General features: G+C 36.6%; 4 protein-coding genes across 4 annotated transcripts; 3 read left to right on the top strand and 1 right to left on the bottom strand.

Moving 5' to 3' along the window:
- Positions 1–2,297: 2,297 nt before the first annotated feature.
- On the top strand, positions 2,298–5,220 carry LOC113728640 (COBRA-like protein 1). Its single transcript, XM_072081393.1, has 6 exons — positions 2,298–2,441; positions 2,535–2,614; positions 3,116–3,569; positions 3,997–4,156; positions 4,290–4,546; positions 4,701–5,220. Exons 1-6 carry the CDS (start codon positions 2,363–2,365, stop codon positions 5,000–5,002), a joined length of 1,332 nt encoding a protein of 443 aa, XP_071937494.1. The 5' UTR covers positions 2,298–2,362; the 3' UTR covers positions 5,003–5,220.
- A 2,490-nt stretch (positions 5,221–7,710) lies between these two features.
- Positions 7,711–13,158, top strand: LOC140036729 (5'-methylthioadenosine/S-adenosylhomocysteine nucleosidase-like). Its single transcript, XM_072079240.1, has 8 exons — positions 7,711–7,953; positions 8,103–8,166; positions 8,749–8,840; positions 9,800–9,906; positions 10,342–10,416; positions 11,320–11,394; positions 12,052–12,144; positions 12,677–13,158. Exons 1-8 carry the CDS (start codon positions 7,851–7,853, stop codon positions 12,872–12,874), a joined length of 807 nt encoding a protein of 268 aa, XP_071935341.1. The 5' UTR covers positions 7,711–7,850; the 3' UTR covers positions 12,875–13,158.
- A 494-nt stretch (positions 13,159–13,652) lies between these two features.
- On the top strand, positions 13,653–14,989 carry LOC140037204 (type III polyketide synthase B-like). Its single transcript, XM_072081391.1, has 2 exons — positions 13,653–13,833; positions 13,942–14,989. Exons 1-2 carry the CDS (start codon positions 13,653–13,655, stop codon positions 14,937–14,939), a joined length of 1,179 nt encoding a protein of 392 aa, XP_071937492.1. The 3' UTR covers positions 14,940–14,989.
- Positions 14,990–16,521: 1,532 nt separating this feature from the next.
- LOC140036728 (snakin-2-like) lies at positions 16,522–17,728 on the bottom strand. Its single transcript, XM_072079239.1, has 3 exons — positions 17,401–17,728; positions 17,155–17,197; positions 16,522–16,996 (listed from the first exon to the last, which is right to left on the bottom strand). The coding sequence occupies exons 1-3, from the start codon at positions 17,488–17,490 to the stop codon at positions 16,815–16,817; spliced, it is 315 nt and encodes a 104-aa protein (XP_071935340.1). The 5' UTR covers positions 17,491–17,728; the 3' UTR covers positions 16,522–16,814.
- Between the last annotated feature and the right edge of the window lie 1,247 nt (positions 17,729–18,975).

The raw sequence follows: 18,975 nt of genomic DNA, 5'->3' as shown, positions 1-18,975 counted from the left end.
TTGTTTGATTATTTTAACGAGTTTAAAATTTTGTGTCAAATCTGACTTGTTTATTTGTTAAATCGAATTTGAACGAATTTTTTTTTTATCGAATTTGAATGTTATCGAACATAAAATGTTGTTTAAATTTACCTTGACTAGTTGGCGATCGAAATTCGAACGGGTTCTTATTAAACAGAACTCAATTCGAATATCGAGTAATTTGATTCATTTTTCAATCCTAATCATGCATTAATAGACATAATTTTAAAATTACATTTGAGATCAAATTCGTTCAAATTCATAAATGCACACCATCATCTCTTTTGGTTATACACAAATTCAAACTAAATTGACTGAATTTGGGTTATGATTATTGTCATTGACTAAATTGACTAAAATGTTTTGTGCAAACTGAATGATGAGACATTCTTAGACACAGTTGATTTTCATATATGCTTATCTATTCATCATAAACAAAATGACGCAGTTATGAACATTTTGATTATTTCACAATGACTGTGAACTGACAGATAACTGGGTAGAGAGAGAGAGAGAGAGTGACGAAGAGGTTCATATTTGTGTTCATCCTCTACCCACAAATACAGTGTTGGTACATTTTAGAAGGTGCTTAGACTTCTTTTTTTTTCTTTCCCGTTTGATTTGCCGTCTCTTTGCAGATGTAAACTACGATAACGTTTCTATTATAATTACACTATGAGAAAGGCAAACCTAAGAACCTAACCAAGGTCTTGGGATTCTTTTTTTTTTTTTTTTTTTTAAAAAGGGATTTGAATTTTCCTCAATTTCAATTTCGTTGTGTTTTCACTCTCGAAAATGGAGCTGCAGATTATTAGTTACATCCAAGTGCTGTCTATAACATGACAAAATTAAGCTTTCAGACGACTGTATCTTTCTAAAATTAACCCTTTTTTTTTTTCATTTTTGTGCATTGATAAAGAGCTTTAGCTTGAAAGAGACCCCGTTGTATAAAAATTAGCAGCCGAACAAATATTTTTCTTCTTTTTCTTTTGGTATTCTCTTGGGGGAGGATATAACAGCGCAATTGATGAATTACGAATTTCGTGGCTATAAATTCAATGATATGGCTATCAAATTGTGATTCTTCCACAATTTCCTTGATCATCATGATTCATGAGAGACTGTAAGGCTGCGTATGAATCGAAAGATTTGACGAAAGATTTGAAATTCTTATAAATCCTTCTAGTTGTTTAAATTATTTAAGAGATATTTGAATTTGTAAATCGCTAATTATTACAGTATTTAAAATGTATTTTGATAATTGATGAATTACAAATCTAAATGCATCTTAAGTAATCCAAACAAATAGAGTGATTTGGGTGAATTTCAAATTATTTATCAATTTCTCAATCCAAATAAAGCCTTTAGTGAATCATAATTTCAAAAAATCAGTTTCCATTTGCAGCCATACCTTCGATTATTAAAATGCTAATCTTTTTCGATGTTTTTCACCATTCAAGTTAACCTCATTTTTCTTAACTCGTGTAATTTTTTCTTCTGACTTCTAAGTAAAAATCAGGATTAATTAGCTACATCAAAAACTGATTGATGCCTGCTCGGGAACAGGCGAAATGCCTAGAGGCAGCATACGGTTTTGGCTTATGCATGCAATCAGATCAGATGTACGTAATTGCCAATCTTGACAGAAAAGAACGAACTTGTCTGATTTTGAATCCGTTCTAAAATTTTTTTATTCCGAGAAATATTCTTAGGGGGATTCCTTTTCATTATAGGATGTTTTCAGAAGCTGTGAAACAAAAAACCAAGAATAATGATACTCTTTAAACGATGTTTAAAGAAGAGACAATTTCAACCGTTGACTAATTCGTCTTACCTAGTACAAGCAACAGCACCAAAAGTACAGTGTGCTATTACTAGAATTATGCAAACAAGTTAATTTTCGCGGCATTGTTACAATAATATAATGGGTGCCGGATTAATAATGGTGGATAAGACGAAATGGGTTCTCCAAACTTTTACGTCTTCTGCTGCTTTGTGGCAAGTGTCGTCACGAAGGGAATCTGACATGGTTAATTTATGGGATTCATTTAACCTGGCATGGTTAATTTGCCCGTTTGCAACGGGTCAGGTGATGTTTTCATTTCAAACGATGGATCTTTGTGACGAGTGCTTATTAGGTACCCATTAGAAACATTCTTAAACAGCCACATGTTAGAAAGCCTTTAATGAAGTATTCTAGAGTTGCATAGAGCATGGGATCAAGTGATGGACTTATCTAGAAAGCATTTATAGAAAATCCGGTACCTCGGTATAGGTGTTTTCTGTCTCATTTGACCACAACCATGTCCATTTATTCCAAATCCTCCGTTCTCCAAGAGATATGGAGTTGCTACTTTATCGATTGTGTTGTTCAAACCTGTTTTATGTATTACTAGTGATCATAATCTGCAGATTATCAGGCACTTCTCTTTTTCTTGAATCAGTTCTTTATTTGAGAGTTAAATTTAGTTCTTTCTGTAATTGATGATCCATCTGTGCTAAGTTGATTGCAGATTGTTACGACCCTCTGGATCCAAATGGAAACATTACAGTCTCCTTTGACATATTGCAGTATACATCTGATGGCTATGTGGTTAGTATCATGATCATAAGCCTTCTGTTTCTGGCTCCTTTAAATTTTATTTCGTTCATTTTAACTGTGAGTTGCTACCTCCACCGCGTATGCTCCTTAGTCATTCAGGTGTCCCATTGCAAGCATTGACCTTAACATGATTTGCTCCTAGTAATTTCTGCTAGCAGTATGCCAGCATAGTTCTGTTAAAGAAGTGCCACTTTAAGGGAAAGAATGATAATCAAAATGCTACAAGGCAAGAAATAAAATGTAGCCTCTCTTATAATTGGATCACCTATAATCATTGTTTTCCGGGATCTGTCTGTTGAATCATTTATGAACTCGTGCGAACATGTGCTGCTTTGGAAGCCACATTAGTCTCCGATTCAGTACATCTATGCATCTTTCAAATGATCAATTTGAATCTACAGCAGAACTAATAACTTTGAGTTTGCCATTCTTGAATTTGGTTGCGTATAATCCGATTAATTAGTTTCTTCTTCCACATGACTATGTTTCTAGGCAAGAGTAACCATCCAAAATTTCTATTTGTACCGGCATGTGGACAAGCCTGGGTGGAGAATTGGGTGGACTTGGTCTCAAAATGAAGTTATTTGGTCAATGTCTGGTGCTTTTGCTACACATCAAGGGAACTGTTCGTCTTTCAAGTTTCAGACACCGCATTCCTGCAAGAAATTTCCTGATATACTCGATTGGATGCCAGATGCACTGCCACAGAACAGGTCAGATGCTTGTTGCAAAGGTGGCATACTTGATGCCTGGGCTATCGATCCTTCAAAGTCATTCTCATCCTTTGAGATGACAGTTGGCAATTTAGGAGGAAATTCCACTGGTTACAGGCCTCTTAACCTTACCCTACTTGCTCCAGGACCAGGTTACACATGCAGTCCAATCATCGATACTGATCCTGCAGTTTCTTCAGTCATCGGTGGTAGAAGAGAGGAGCAAGTTTACAGTGAGTACTTAATGTCACTTCCAAAATTTTAACAGTCAATAGCATCACAAGAAAAAATTCTCAAAAGTGGATGGTTCACCTGTTTTTATCACTTCTCTCAACATCTATGTAACTGCAGAGGACTGTTTAAATGCAACTGACAAATGAGAATTCGCATTTAAGCAATTACTTGTATCAGGTTGATAAATATAATACAATGTTGGATTAGCACTAAGCAAGTCGAACTGTGCTAAAACATGCATGTCACAGTTATGCTGACTTGCTATATTGAGTGATATAGAGCATAAAGGATTTCAGAGAACGATGTACCTGAGTTAAGACTTTCTTCATTCATCGGTTTCTTATCGGTTAAACACACAACAGTAGGCCCTCAATGTTTTGCCACTTCGTTTAGGTGCATTCTTAAACTAAAATTTGATATTGGCAGGGACATGGAAATCAACATGCACATTCTCGAGTTATTTGGCTAACAAGACGCCAGTCTGTTGTGTTTCACTCTCAACATTTTACAATGCTGCCATTACTGCATGTCCGAACTGCAGCTGCGGATGCAGGGAAGCTGATCAGAGTAGAACACTGTGCACAAGGTATGCTGCCAATAGAAGTACTGAAAAGGCTGCAACTAAATGAGTTCATTGCTTTCTCCTATCATTGGTTCATTGTCAGAATTAACTTGGAAGTTCTTTACTTTTGTTCTTGTATTTGCTTTATGCACAATAGTCAAGGCATGTCTCCCTCAGATTTGGTGAGCGATACCGATATACTCCAATGCACTGACCATATGTGTCCTCTTCGGGTTCACTGGCATATTAAGAACAACTTCCTGGATCACTGGAGGGTCAAACTGACAATCTCCAATTACAATCTGGGGAGAAATTACTCAAACTGGAATGTGTTGGTTCAGCATCCAGGTTTTAGCCAAAACAGCACCAGTTACAGCTTCAATAGCATAGTTCTTCCTACTATTGGTGTTCCAGGTACTTGCAAGTACTGCAAGAACATCTATCATATCTTGGAAAGGAACCGAGTTATTACTTCCTATAAAATCATTGAAGAAATTCCTCCTCCTTTTGGGTTTTATCCTAGCGGGCATGAGTCTGTTTCTAGTTCTCATTTATGGAAGTTTTGCAGATGAGGTTGCTCTCTTCTGGGGTATTGAATACTACAATGACGAACTGCTACAAGCAGATAAAGTGCAAGTGGGTTCAGTTACTACAGAGATTCTTTTGCGCAAGGATATGGATTCATTTACTCTTCGAAATGGATGGGCTTTTCCTAGAAGAATCTATTTCAATGGTGAGAACTGTGAGATGCCTCTTCCTGACACTTTCCCAATGCTGCCAAATGGGGGCTCCAGGATAGATCCTCCTCATTGGAGTCTGCTCCCAATTATGGTATATTTAACTTACAAAATATCTGGTTTTCGGTTTTGATCAGTTTTACTGAAACCTTCTTTGCTAATCATGTTCATTGTGAGTTACGCTTGAGTCAAGTTGGCCTGATCTTGTAATTTGTGCACTGACTACCTTTAATTTCTGATAGTCAGTGCTCAAATTCTTTGGTTTGCTACTGTTGAATATCCCATTTCTGGTACAGCGTATTGTACATTCTTGCATGTAAATGGTATGCATACGTGCAATTCCTTTGTAAAGGCCGCCTATTAGTCTATCCAAATTAGTCAAGCTCCCGCCCCCCCCCCCTCCCTCCTTCTATTACTCCTACCCTGTAAAGAAAAGGAGAGAAAACGCAGCAGAAGCAGAAGCAGAAGGGGAGAAATCAAAAGCAGAAGAAATTTGTTATGCTGCCATCACTCGAGCTTATGACGATTGACGAGCTCAAAATAACCCTTAGCACATGCCAAAACAACGAAGGATGTTGTCTTATACAGAAACCCGAGGAACCTTTAAGAGGTTGGATTACTTTAACGTGCCAAAGGAACAAAAATCTATATCGTTTTGAGAGCCACGGGAAACTCCAGAATGGTTCCCAGTTCATTTATTTCGTTGCCATTCGACTTCTTAAGCACAAAAGCGAAGATTATAAGTGGCCAGGATGAACGTCATGTTTGAGGAGCCAAATTCAAAAGATTTGCATTTAAATGACTCACTTTCACACAGTGTTGTGAAAATTAGTAATTAATATTGAAGTGGGGTAACTTAAAAATTTTATGTACTTTACAAGGATTTAATCTAAAGGACATATGGTAATATATTCCTTTGGTCTAAAGTAGGTATTTTTTTCTTTTAAGTTTTAACTACTCGTGGCCCAATCAGACCTTTTTCTAATATAGATTAGAGTAGGAAGAGTGTTTAGATGTTGCCAATTCATCCAAAAAATATATATATATCGTGATAGGTTAATAAAACTCACAAATTGCACTTCTTTTTTTTTGTTTGATCAAAACTAGTTTGTTTGGATAGGAGGTTATTTGAAATATTTATTTGAAATAATTATTATAGTACTTTTTGTGATGTAATGTATGTAAGATAAAAAGGTGGTTGGAAATTGTGTTTATGATGTAAGTAGAAAAAAATTTTGAAATTTTTTTCGCAAATCTTCCAATCCAAAAAATTACTATTATTTTTTTTTTTGAAATTTGAGGCTGCTTGTTTCACAGATTGGAATCGAAAATGGAAATGGAATCATAGACTCTGGTTTTGGAATTAAACTTTTCATTCCAATATATAGCTTGGTTCACACATTGGAATTAGCATCATTCCAATTCCTGATGCTTGGTTTGATGAGTGTTTCAGAATTAAATGCAATTAAATTTCAAAATTACCCCTGATATAACAATTCTTATAAAACAAAAGAATTACACATATAACAAATTAACATCTCCATAATTGTAACTACAATAATTATTAACTTTTTGATAAAACATAAGAAAATCATAAACCATAAAAAAAATTAATACTAGAAAATAAATATAGTGGCTGCATTAACAAGGAGTAAATTCGCAAAAGGAGGGAGTTTTTAAACTAGCTTCCCAAAGGGTGACGATTTTTGAATCTCTTCCCAAATGGTGAAAAACGCATCCAAGGAATGCGTTCAAGGAATACAAACGCTTTTAATTTTCATAAATTTGTTTAAATATGAAAAATTGGTTAAATAGCACATAATATACCAGTTTTTTATGGGAAACTGGCAGGTTTTGTAGTATGTTTTGTACCACCTCTTTATGGGAAACATACCAACTCTTTATAGGAAAAATTGATTAAATAGTGCCCAAAGGAAAACTAGTATGTTTTGTATTTAACATAAATTAAATATGTGAAAGTTAAAAGAAAAAAAAGAAATTGCCCATAACATACCAGCTCTTTATGGGAAATTGGCAGGTTTTGTATTTAATACGCTATTTAACCAAGTTTTCATATTTAAACAAATTTGATATTACAAGTACTCGTAAGCAGAACTTCTCCCTTCTCGGTGGAGACAAGGTTTTTGTTCCCTTCATGGGCATTTCAAGACATTATCTGTACGGATTATTTGATGAGTTTAAAGTCATCGAGCTTCCCTATGAAAGCGGCAACATCGGAGACAAGAAGAGATTTTCAATGCAGTTGATCCTTGTTTAGACTCTTCAACTCCAGAATTCGCTGTCTATGGAGAGTCAAAACCCACTGCTCTTTGTCGCTGTCCAATCGGTCCTTGCTTCTTACCGAATTTCTATCCCTAACTTGAAATCTACTCCTCTTTATCGCTGAAAATATTTGCCCATTCCTATCCTATTTAGATCTACTTTAGATTTTTTTTTTCAAGAAATTTTGGATAAGAGATGAATACTATATGATGAAGAAGAAGAGATAGGAAATCTGACGAAAAAGAAGAATAGAAGGTGCGGTGTGTGATGGAGAGAAAGAGAGGGTAGGTCTATCATAAATATTGTCTGAGGGAATAAGTTGAGGGTTTTGTTCAAAACCTTCCAATTTGCTCGGAAATGGGATAAGTCTTGATTTTTTAGAAATGATTCCAAAATTTACATTCCAATAGACTTAACCCAAGCAATAAATAAGGGTTCATTCCTTTATATGATTTCCAAACCCTTTAGCGAGGGTCTTTCCCCTTTATAATTATTTTAAATAATAAATGGTAAGAAAGATTTGCAATCATGAAAGCGTGGTCAAATGACTCCAATGCCCGTCCCCTTCGGGCTGCCTCTCCTATGCATCCTGAAAATCTCTTCAACCCCGTGGCTTTCTCCGAGTGCTTCTATGTATGATTGCAGACAATAAACTATTAACTAAATAAAGAATAGTCAAGAAAACAAGAAAATCAGCCATGGCTCCTACTCCTCAAGATGATAGATCACAAGGAGTCAAAGAGGAGTCCATGGCTTCCCAAACAGCGACCCGCCCTATCTCCAGTCTCCTGCTCATCATCGGTATGTGACTTTTTGCTTTTACAGTTTTCCTCAAAAAAAATCTAAAAATTTTTTTCAGAAAAAAAAGAGGAGAGAATTAAAGTGCAACTGAACTAATAGTTGATCTACCCTTTTTTTTTAATTGGTTGAATTTGCGGGGGAATGGGCAGCTATGCAGACAGAGGCGCTGCCGTTGGTGAATAAGTTCCAGCTCACCGAGGACGCTGATTCCGGGTACTTCATCTTTCCCATCTTACTTTTTGGAAGTATGTTATTGTGAATATTTACTTTACTTATTTTGTCCTTTTGTTGTCAAAAAAAAAATTTTTTGCCGAGTTTGATGCATGCTTTATAGAGGAGCAACAAGATGTTACTTTTGCTGTCTCATCATAAAAATCTTATCTTGGATGAATAGCTCATGTTCAAAAGTATGGATTATCTGATGCACCGGGTATAACAACTAACCGATTGGTAGTGTGAATTATCTCAGGGTTTTGCCCATTTCTTTAAGCCATTGTTAGGAAAAAGATTCAATATTTTAAGAATTCAAACTTTGAAATCTCCAGAGTCAGAGCTTAAGTGTTTCAGGAAACAGCCTTAATTTGAGCTTTATGGGTGTTGTGTGCGAATGCTTATCATTGGAATGCATTAGAAATCATTTTCTTGCTGTTATATCATCCATTCAAGCTCTGTTCATCTTTGATGCTATGATGCTTAATTTGTTGGAGCCGGGATGACCAAGTTTGTATTTTTCCTCAGTGGTAACCACAGTTCTTAATTTCCCTCAAAATTAACTTCTCTGTGTGGATTATGCAGGTTCCCAAAAGGGGTCCCTTGGTTGCGTTACCATGGCAACTATAAAGATCTGAAGATTAATATTGTCTGTCCTGGAAAAGATACAGCTTTGGGTGGGTTATAATTTCTCCGTGTAGTGCCAGTAGTTGTTTGTGTCTATGGAGTTGATTTTATACCCGGTCATTTGACGTAGCTTATTCTAATTTTTGGAAGCAACAATTTGTCTGTTTTCTGTTTCTCTTTGTCTATTTTTGGAATCAGAAAGCAATATATTTGTGGAATGAAGTTCTATATTACTAGAAGTAGGACAATAAAATGAGAAGGGTTGAGGGAGGTGGTCAATATAAGTTGTCCTTGCTGGAATGCTTCCAAGTCTTGTTGTTTGAGTTGTAAAACGACCATGTTCTAGAAGTATATCCTCCTTGATTAAATTTCACCTGAGATATGCTTTGCTTTGATTTCGTTCTTGAAGATATGTCAGATTCATACTTCTAGTTAGGTAAATGAGGTGCTGTTCTCTGCCATCTCGAGTTGTGCTAATTAGTGAGTAGTATCCGAGCCAGAACTTCTTTTGGAGAAAATACATTAACAATGTCATATAAAATCAATAAATTGTTTGTGTTTTACACATTTGCTAGAGTGGTCATTCATTTGTGTTGTCCTAGTCCCAGTTATGCTAAATATCATGGCCTTTCAAGAGTAGATACACGCTTCTCCTTTCCTAGACTATGCATACAAGAACACGTTAGATACACACAAAGCAATGAATCAACTCAATTATGACATATGTGATGTATTGGACAGTTCTACAATTTTAGGTTGAGCTAGTAGTGAGGAATATTAGAGTTTAGTTAACTTGAGATGCAGTTATCGAAACAGCAGACCAGCTCATTTGTGTTTATGATGCAGTGCATGGGTAGTGTCAATGTTCAAATGAATGAAACAATTGAAATCTAAATCACCCACCCTGTAGTATTTGTTGTAGGATGAATTTGCTGCTCTAAGTGAGCAGTGCATCTGGTCATTGATACATCAACTATTAATTACCGTCTATTAACTGTATCTTCGGTAGGGGTCGACAGTGTGGGCACAGTTTCTGCATCTCTGGTCACATATGCTTCTATTCTAGCTCTGCAACCTGACCTCATCATAAATGCGGGCACTGCAGGTGGGTTTAAGGTATGTTTCTTGTTCTAGTAACATGTTCTCGTTATCTTATCATGTTCGGTTCTGAGATCACATTGTAGGTGGTTTCATTCTTCTGGTAGAATGCGATACTCATGGGTGTTTTGCTTTACCGCATTATAGCTATATGCTTTGTTTGGTGGTCAATTAGGTTTATCCTCCTGTTCAGTCAAATACATTACATTTATATTTGTCTCTTCTTTTCTCCAGTACTTTGTGTTTCTTCTATTTTCTCTTTCATTTTGTGTTGTTTTAGTAATTTATATTTGCCTCTAAATTCAAGTAAGATTCTTTTCTGAGGAACTCGCATTTTCCTTACACCATGGCATTTATTCTGAGTTCATGTTCTATTAAAGGGCATCTTTTGGAGATTATTCTAGATCTTTTTTTTTAATACTTAATATCCTATTAATCTCTCTATCTTTTTAGGCAAAAGGTGCTTCCATAGGTGATGTGTTTGTTGCATCAGACGTTGCTTTCCATGATCGAAGAATACCTATTCCTGTAAGTTCCAGGGGGTTTACATTTTTTATACCAATCTTATGAAGGTGGGAGTACTATAAACTGGATTTAGAAAACATCATCTAATCCTCTTCGTATCTCCCTTTTTTTATACAATCTGCATGCCCAGTCATGGAGATATATCATGTATCAGCTTGTTAGCTTATGGACAATGTGACAGTGTAGTATATTGTGCATCTTGCAGTGAAATCAGTCAAGCTCTAAGATAGTTATTTATGGTTAAAGACTGCAGGCCAACTTTGTTTGACAATGTTAATGAAGGAATAGACATCCTTTGACCGGACAAAAGAAACCCTGAAATTGCCAGGTTTCTGGGCCTTTGACAATGTTAATGAAGGAATAGCCATCCTTTGATCGGATAGTTAAAAAAGGAGGGGTTTCTGGGCCTGAAATTGCTGAAGAAGTGAAAGATTGCCCAATCCAGTTTGTTTTGTGTACCACATGAACCAGATGACTTCATGTACCACATGCCTTAGATATTATTTTGTGTTTTATTTTATGAAACGTGGGAAAGTTGAGAATGGAAATGAGATGCCTATTCCTTTCAATGAGAAGCCCATGAAGCAAATACACCACAGAGGTTTTTCACGAGAACGGAGGTTCATAGACATGCATTGGCTCATTGACTAGATTTCATGATAATCCAGGCACAGTTGCATGTCATGCCTTTCAATATGCTTAACTTCGTGATGGTTTGTAGACATGCAGTCTGGAATGCATCACTTGTATGATCTGGACATGGCTGTCGGGAAGGCAAATTTTTGCTTGACATTCTCATTTCTATGGCATTGAGAGACATTCTTGACCCGCTGGATTCTTATTACATGTAAAATGCTAGAAGCTGGACTGACTTAAGTCTTCACCTGATTGCCTTCTGGTTTGCAGGTATTTGATCTTTATGGAGTTGGTTTGAGACAGGCATTTCAGACTCCTAATCTTTTGAAGGAGCTCAATTTGAAAGTAATTTCTTTTTTGCAATCTACCCATTGTATTATTTGATGCCTCTATTTTGTTTGCTTTTGCTCTCTTTTATATTAATGTGTTTATTTCTTTTCATAAAGAGTTATTGGGTAAAGAATATTGAACATCTATTGAAGATATACTCGCAAAAAAATTTTGGGCGACAAAATTGCTTCTTCTTTTTTTTTTTTTGGTGGACCCAAATTCGGTTCCCCTGCCCTTCCTCTTTGCCCATCTGAGTGATAAATAAGTACAGGAGTGGCTCAGGTAGCTCTGGTATGTCTTTGTCTTCAGCGAGTTCTTTTTCCAGTTATAAAAGCTCCGGCTGAAATTGATTATATCCCTAATTCTCATAAAATGAATGAAAACGTTATTTGGTACCTGAAATAAGATAATTACATAAATCATTCAAAATACCAACTTAAAATGTACTATGGATATATGCTGAAGGACAACTTTTCTCCTCTTAGTTGCAACTGACTTGATTGTGGCTTGTTAATTGGTCCATAACTATAGCATAACTTTCTACTTAGATTTCCTTAATAAGCATGTTATATGGAAGACAGAGATAGTAGATTCTCCAATTGTTGCAATACTTGTATTATGCAATCTTCTCCCCCCCGTACACAATATAGAAAGGTGCTGGTAATCTTTCAGGTTGGCAAATTGTCGACTGGTGATTCACTGGACATGTCCCCTCAGGATGAAGCATCTATCAGTGCAAATGATGCAACAATCAAAGACATGGAGGTAGTCATTGCAAAATCATACTTTGGTACATTCAACCAGATCTAACCAACTAGGTTTTTGTTTTTGGGCCCTCCCTTGTGCAGAGTTTAGTAAGCTAATATAGTTTCTCATGATTGTCAGCTCATTAAGATTTTGTTGAATATTTTTTCTTTTCAAAAGGTATCCATTCATACATATGTGTTCTATGTTTTTATTCATTTTTTCGTGTTTTGAGTATCTTGGTAGTTCTAATCGATCAACTACTGTGTTTATTAGTTTTAGGTGTAATTACTATTGCTTGCGACATTTCAAAATTTACTCTTTAATTTTAATCTGAACTTTGATGGAAATGTGCTTTGAAGATCCAATATCTACAAGACGTAATGTGATTGAACTAAAGGATCTGAGCTTGGATCTTTGTGAACCATCTTAAAGCTGCGATGTCTTCTGCAGAATTGATGACTCCTGAAAATTACTCGTAGACTTGGTTCTGCAAAATGATGCTCTTATTCAGGTTTATTTTTATCACAGTGTACACTTTTATGCCTTTCAGGGTGCAGCTATTGCCTATGTGGGAGATCTTCTGAAAGTACCTGCAATATTTATCAAAGCAGTGACAGATATTACTGATGGCGACAAACCAACAGCTGAAGAGTTCTTGCAAAATCTGGCGGCAGTTACTGCAGCACTTGATCTAGCAGTCACGCAAATTGTTGATTACATTAATGGGAAGCGCCTTTCAGAACTTTGAAGTTTGAACAATCCCGAATTTTCCTGTTCATGGCTCATTAAACGAAATCCAGGAGATCATTCTCAATGTCTTGTTATAAATCCGTGTGACTTGCAAGTGGAACAATGAAATGTTGTCTTTCTCTGTTCCCTTGAAAATGTCTTGGAACCGTTAGTACGTCAATCATGATATAGTTTATTTGCTTCTGTTACTATAGCCTGTCAATTGCGAATTAATCTTTGATACGTTGCTGGATTATTGAAATTGGAGCTTGCTTTGCCAACTCCCATGTTCTCCTGGTTAAAGCATGCGCAGTTTTTGCTTTTCCCGTTTTCTTGTATATAATAAGGGATGCAGAAGCCGCTACACGTTCATCAGATAAGCTAGTTTGGTTAATAATAAGCTTAACATCTCATTACTTGCTTGACATTTTTTACAATCAACGGATGTTACAAAACTACAACCATTATCACTAAAAGGTTATTTCAAATATTAGGTGCACATGCCATGGAGATAGAGCTCCTTTCTCTGAAATATGTTCAACCAGAACTATACCAGTGCCCTTTGGAATGAATCATGCAACGCATGCTCCTGAACTAATCCATTACAGTCTGCAATTGAAAAATATGGGACCTTACCTGTCAACCTTTTAGGTGATAAAACTGAAATTCCTAAAAAAAATTCAAGAGGAGCCAGTAAAGGCAAGTATAAATAGATGTAGCCCTTTGTATTGTCACAAGAAATTTCCAAGTATTGTCACAAGAAATTTGTTAAGACATATTTCCAGAAGAAAGACAGGATGGGGATCGAAGATGCCGTGCATGGGTCAAAGACAGTAGTAACTCCTGGAAAAGCTACTATTCTTGCTCTGGGCAAGGCCTTTCCCCCCCAGCTTGTCATGCAAGAGTTCCTAGTGGATGGATATTTCAGAAACACCAACTGCGATGACCCGGACCTCAAGCAGAAGCTGACTCGACTCTGTAATCTCGCTCTGATTAACCCTGTTTACTGTTCTTTATTTTACGTACATTTTGACGTACAAAAAATCTGAAGGGATCTAACAAGGTTGTTCTTATGGCACAATACAGGCAAAACGACCACGGTGAAAACAAGATATGTGGTAATGTCGGAAGAGATCCTAAATCAGTACCCTGAGCTCGTGGTTGAAGGCCTTCCTACCGTGAAGCAACGGCTGGACATCTGCAATCCAGCGGTAACAGAGATGGCCATCGAAGCTGCGCAATCATGCATCAAGAATTGGGGAAGGCCTATTTCGGATATCACGCACTTAGTATACGTTTCTTCAAGTGAAGTTAGACTGCCTGGCGGTGATCTATACCTAGCAAAAGGACTCGGGCTTCGACCTGAAACTCAGAGAGTTATGCTCAACTTTTCTGGCTGTTCTGGAGGGGTGGCTGGCATTCGGGTAGCCAAGGACATTGCTGAGAACAATCCAGGGAGCAGAGTATTGCTGGCTACTTCTGAGACTACCATTATTGGATTCAGACCACCTAGTGCTGAAAGACCCTACGATTTAGTCGGCGTTGCACTCTTTGGCGATGGTGCTGGAGCTATGATAGTCGGCTCAAGTCCTGAACCATCCATAGAGAGGCCTCTGTTCGAGTTGCATACCTCAATGCAGCATTTCTTGCCTGACACGGAGAAAATCATTGACGGAAGGCTTACAGAAGAGGGTATCAGCTTCAAGTTAGGCAGGGAACTTCCTCAAATAATTGAGGACAATATCGAAGGATTTTGCGCTAGATTGATGGAGGTTGCTGGATACTCTGAGAAGGACTATAACAAGATGTTTTGGGCTGTCCATCCTGGTGGCCCTGCTATTCTGAACAGAATGGAGAAGAAGCTGGATTTGCTGCCGGAGAAATTGAATGCCAGTAGAAGGGCTTTAGCAGATTTTGGAAATGCTAGCAGTAATACAATTGTTTATGTGCTGGAATACATGTTAGAAGAGAATAAAATTGCAAGAAAGGAGGATCAGAAAGGAAACGAGGAGTGGGGACTAATATTGGCATTTGGCCCTGGAATTACTTTCGAAGGCATTCTTACAAGAACTCTTGCAGTCTGAAACCTAGTCACTGGACTTCCATAGTAACCCTTTTAGGTGGAGCAGTTACATGCAAGTGAAATTCTTGTCTGAAGAAGACGATTTCAAGTTTTTTTTTTTTTTTTTTGTTTTGCCTCATAATAAAGCATTTAATATGCAACCTTTCCTTTCTATCATGATGAACGAATGTTTTTACCACTTAAATTGCAGCAAGATATGCTTGAGAAGCTGAATTATATTCAACTTCTGACGACATAATTTTTTTAGGTTTTCAAGTAAACCAAAATTTTGTTTCAATTGTATATTTTGGGTATTCTGTATTTGTAAAAGATCACAGCAAAGAGTTATTAAAATTGAATGCAGCTAACAGTAGTAGTCAAAACTACTCCAAAACAAATTAAAGAAAAATGAAGAAAAAAAGAGATTAAAGAGACAAACACTACAGTCCATCATGTGTCCTTAGTGCACGGAATATAAGAACCCATATTTTAGTACTCCCTCCATCCCACTTTCATCCCACTTTGATAGTCTTATTTTTTTTTTTCGTCTGTCCAAATTATAGTCCACTTTCCAATTGAAAAATGTAGTTGTATTTTAATTTTCCTAAAATACCCTTATTCAATGTAAGTTGTTGTTACTATAAACCTACCTCATTTAATGAGAGTTTATTCTTTTTTTACCATTAATTCAAACTCCCATAAAGTTGTATTCTAATTAATGTGAGGGTATTTTAGGAAAATAGTTACCTAAATTGATTGTTCCAACAAAGTTAACTACTTTTTCTTAAACTGTGTGAAAAAAGAACCAAAACTATCAAAGTAGGACGGAAGGAGTACAATTTAACAAAATACTTTTTGTCATGTGCAATTACATTTTTAATCCCAAAAATATTCTTAGAATGTTAAATTGATGGATGATTATTAGAACTTTGTGATGTGTATATGTTTACAATCTAGGCGAATAATTTGATAATTTGAACATTATATTTAATCAATTTAAACCATCCATGTTTCATTTTTATTTTTTTTAGTCAAAAAGAAATTTTAGTTTACAGAACCTAGAACTTGAACTTTTATAACATTAGCTCATAGTGTTGAAATATAGCACTAGAGTTGGAGAAACACATTTCATTTTGGCTAACATAAGAGTTTCATCATTTGTTGACACATTTAATAGAAATTATTTGGAGTTTCCTAACTACTGTCCATTGTGTTTTAATTAGCCAAAATTACAAATTTGGTATTATTCCAAAAAAACAAGTGCTGCTTTGAACCATCCCTAACTAGTGTCCATGTACATCTATGACTCAATAGTTACAACTATTATTACCACTCTTTCGTAGAACAATTATAAGTTACTAATATGGCAATTTTTTCACTGTATTACTATATCTTATACATTGATATACACTGTGTGTGTATGCATTGTCATTGTCAATTTTAAATAAATAAATTATTATTATTATATAAAGTTTGAATTTAAAATTTAATTTTTTATTCATGTCTCATAAATTTAACAGTGATAATATATATACTATTAGCTAGCGTATACAAAATATGTTAAAAACAAAAAACAATATACGTACAACCAGCACAAAACAACAAACAAGAAACAGCCAGCCACAACTTCTTTTTATTTCTCGTACACATTGAACTAAATTAACTCATAAGACACATCACTCATACAACATATACAGTAGTAGACAACATATCGCTCATGCAAAGGGTATTAATTGCACCAGGGAATTTCAACACCGACTCTCTCACATCTTATTTGCAGCAACCAAATTGATACTTCACGAACAAAGACATATGCTGCACACCGATAAGCTATCAATCTATCCATGCATGGAGATGGGAGTGATGGAGAAGAGATGAGTAATTGGTGGTGGTTCGTTTAAGGGCATTTGCGCCTGTTGCCATGGGTGGTAAGGCTGGCATAGCAAGGACAAGCTTCATAGTTGCCTGAAGTCCCCGGAGGAACGCAGTTGCACCTGACACAGCAGGTTCCACATGCCCTCTTGCAAAGCCTTGGTCTCGATGATAACTGGCATCTCCCTGCACAAGCTGCCCCACAATCTGCCAGAAATTAAGCTTCCATTAATTCTTCGACCACTAACCTAAACTCTTAAAGGTTATTTATACTACTATTTTCCTGCTGATAAAAGTAATAGCAACTAGTAGGATGTCAATGACAAAATAACTAATTACTACAACTCAAGTTATTGAACGCGTACCCATTTTTGGGCCATAACCGGTGTTTGAAACAGCATTGCTGGTCTGCACCACAAAGGCAGTACAAGGGTTAAGTCAAATTACTCCATGATTTATAAGAGAAGCGAACTAAAATCTTAAACGATGTAGGAAGAGGTGCATGGCAGGAAAATGAAAAACTATATATTCCTCTAACTAATTTGATGGTACGCTATTGCTCGTTAGATATTCAGCGATGAAAATTGCTGTGAATTTAAAGAAAACGTTACCAGTTGATGATTGGTTTGAACCGCTTGGACTTGGTGGAGAACCAGCAAAGAAACGAGTATGAACGGGATGATTAATTTTGCAAAAGCCATGGATAGATTAATACTCTGTGGAAGAAACGAGAATATGAGATGATAAGAGGAAATTGAAGAGCTAGGAGCTGAGGCAGCAGGAGTCTTGCTTCTAGGTGATGAAGGTGTGGGGAGGGAAGAAGTACGCAATTTATAGTGGAGAGAGGCCGGCCATGAGGAGGTGGTACTTGGCAGGCTTATATGAGGACAGAGAATCTCATGAACAAGGTATATACTATTTCTTTCTTCTTTTTTTCGGGGGGTTGATAAGAAGGTAAATACTACTGCCATATAGACTAGCATAATTACCATGCACGGAGGGAGTGATGATTTATCGGTGAATCACAAGACTTTGGGAACACAAATTCATCGTACTAAGTAATGGATGGATCGATATCAGGATATGCATGCAGAGGCAGCTGGCATCATCTCCTATAATGTCCCTAATCATTTAGCAAGGCTACCTGATGTAGTTTTAGGTATACGTCAAAAACGTTTCATTCATTGATACATACAGATTTAGGCACTGGCGAAACAAATATATAAAAGTGGTTGTTATGTCAATTATCCAATAATAACAAATAATGTATAAAAAATAATGCTATGGGTATGCAGTGCCGACTTTGCATGATGAGAGCTCGAGTCCAACCAAAAGTCAAGTCTTCCGGATAAGCCTAAAAACTCTTGGCACCAATTACATGCTAGTAGTACTATCATATTTGCATGCAAAATGGTTGGCGGAACTTGACTTACCTTGTGCTTGGCTTGCTATAGGAAGTTAGGCAGAGGCTAAAACTCAGGTTTGAGAATTAGAAGGCAAGACTTCATAATTAGGTTCTGAATTTGGAGATTGAGTTCAACGATTTCTAATATATTTTGGTGGAATTACGAACACGATTTCTTCTAAATATTAGAGCTCGTAATTTCCATTACCAGGCGTGACGTGACACACACACAGTTACAATAAGCTGTACATCTTTTCTTTCGTTACCGACTAGAGCTCAAGAAGCCAGGACAGATAGGAGTCGAACGAAAGCAACGGATTCAGTGAACGAAACATCTTTGGTCTAATCCAGAGTGGGGGGGGGACTCTTTAGGTCGATGATATGATTGATTACAATTTATAAAGAGAGCCCCACACCCCACAGCACGAACATATCTTTAGTTTGGCGAGTTCATACCAGGAAAGCTAGCTTATGTCTTTCTTTAATTTTGCTTCTTCATTTTTACTTTAACAACCTAGTAAGCTAAGCTGGTAGCATAGTCGTAGTATTGTCCACTACTGCCATGGATGGACATAGAATCAAATGCTCGTGGTGTGGAAGGTCCACTGAATTTTAAGGTATTGTGCTTCACAGCTGTTGTGGTTCTGGAGCAGTTCCTTGACCGCTTTAGCTGCCAAACCCCAAACTCTCCAGCAATCATCTTTATCTTTACGCGGGGTGGCAATCGGGTTAAAAACGGATTGGCTGGTCGGATTGAGATTCAAGTATAATAGGGAATCTG

The sequence above is a fragment of the Coffea arabica genome, chromosome 2e (assembly GCF_036785885.1).
Source record: "Coffea arabica cultivar ET-39 chromosome 2e, Coffea Arabica ET-39 HiFi, whole genome shotgun sequence".
Classification (NCBI taxonomy): Eukaryota; Viridiplantae; Streptophyta; class Magnoliopsida; order Gentianales; family Rubiaceae; genus Coffea; species Coffea arabica.
The sequence above is the reverse complement of the archived record's forward strand: the minus strand, read 5'-3'. Positions and strand labels throughout refer to the sequence as shown.

Excerpts from the sequence above, each read along its gene's own strand:
- LOC113728640 (XM_072081393.1), top strand. The coding sequence starts at position 2,363 with ATGGAGTTGCTACTTTATCGATTGTGTTGTTCAAACCTGTTTTATGTA. Across the intron at positions 2,615-3,115 it reads ATACATCTGATGGCTATGTG|GCAAGAGTAACCATCCAAAA; the intron begins GTTAGTATCATG and ends CTATGTTTCTAG. Across the intron at positions 3,570-3,996 it reads AAGAGAGGAGCAAGTTTACA|GGACATGGAAATCAACATGC; the intron begins GTGAGTACTTAA and ends TGATATTGGCAG.
- LOC140036729 (XM_072079240.1), top strand. The coding sequence starts at position 7,851 with ATGGCTCCTACTCCTCAAGATGATAGATCACAAGGAGTCAAAGAGGAG. Across the intron at positions 9,907-10,341 it reads GCACTGCAGGTGGGTTTAAG|GCAAAAGGTGCTTCCATAGG; the intron begins GTATGTTTCTTG and ends CTATCTTTTTAG. Across the intron at positions 12,145-12,676 it reads CAACAATCAAAGACATGGAG|GGTGCAGCTATTGCCTATGT; the intron begins GTAGTCATTGCA and ends TATGCCTTTCAG.
- LOC140037204 (XM_072081391.1), top strand. The coding sequence starts at position 13,653 with ATGGGGATCGAAGATGCCGTGCATGGGTCAAAGACAGTAGTAACTCCT. Across the intron at positions 13,834-13,941 it reads GCAGAAGCTGACTCGACTCT|GCAAAACGACCACGGTGAAA; the intron begins GTAATCTCGCTC and ends GGCACAATACAG.
- LOC140036728 (XM_072079239.1), bottom strand. The coding sequence starts at position 17,490 with ATGGCTTTTGCAAAATTAATCATCCCGTTCATACTCGTTTCTTTGCTG. Across the intron at positions 17,198-17,400 it reads TTCAAACCAATCATCAACTG|ACCAGCAATGCTGTTTCAAA; the intron begins GTAACGTTTTCT and ends TTTGTGGTGCAG. Across the intron at positions 16,997-17,154 it reads CGGTTATGGCCCAAAAATGG|ATTGTGGGGCAGCTTGTGCA; the intron begins GTACGCGTTCAA and ends AATTTCTGGCAG.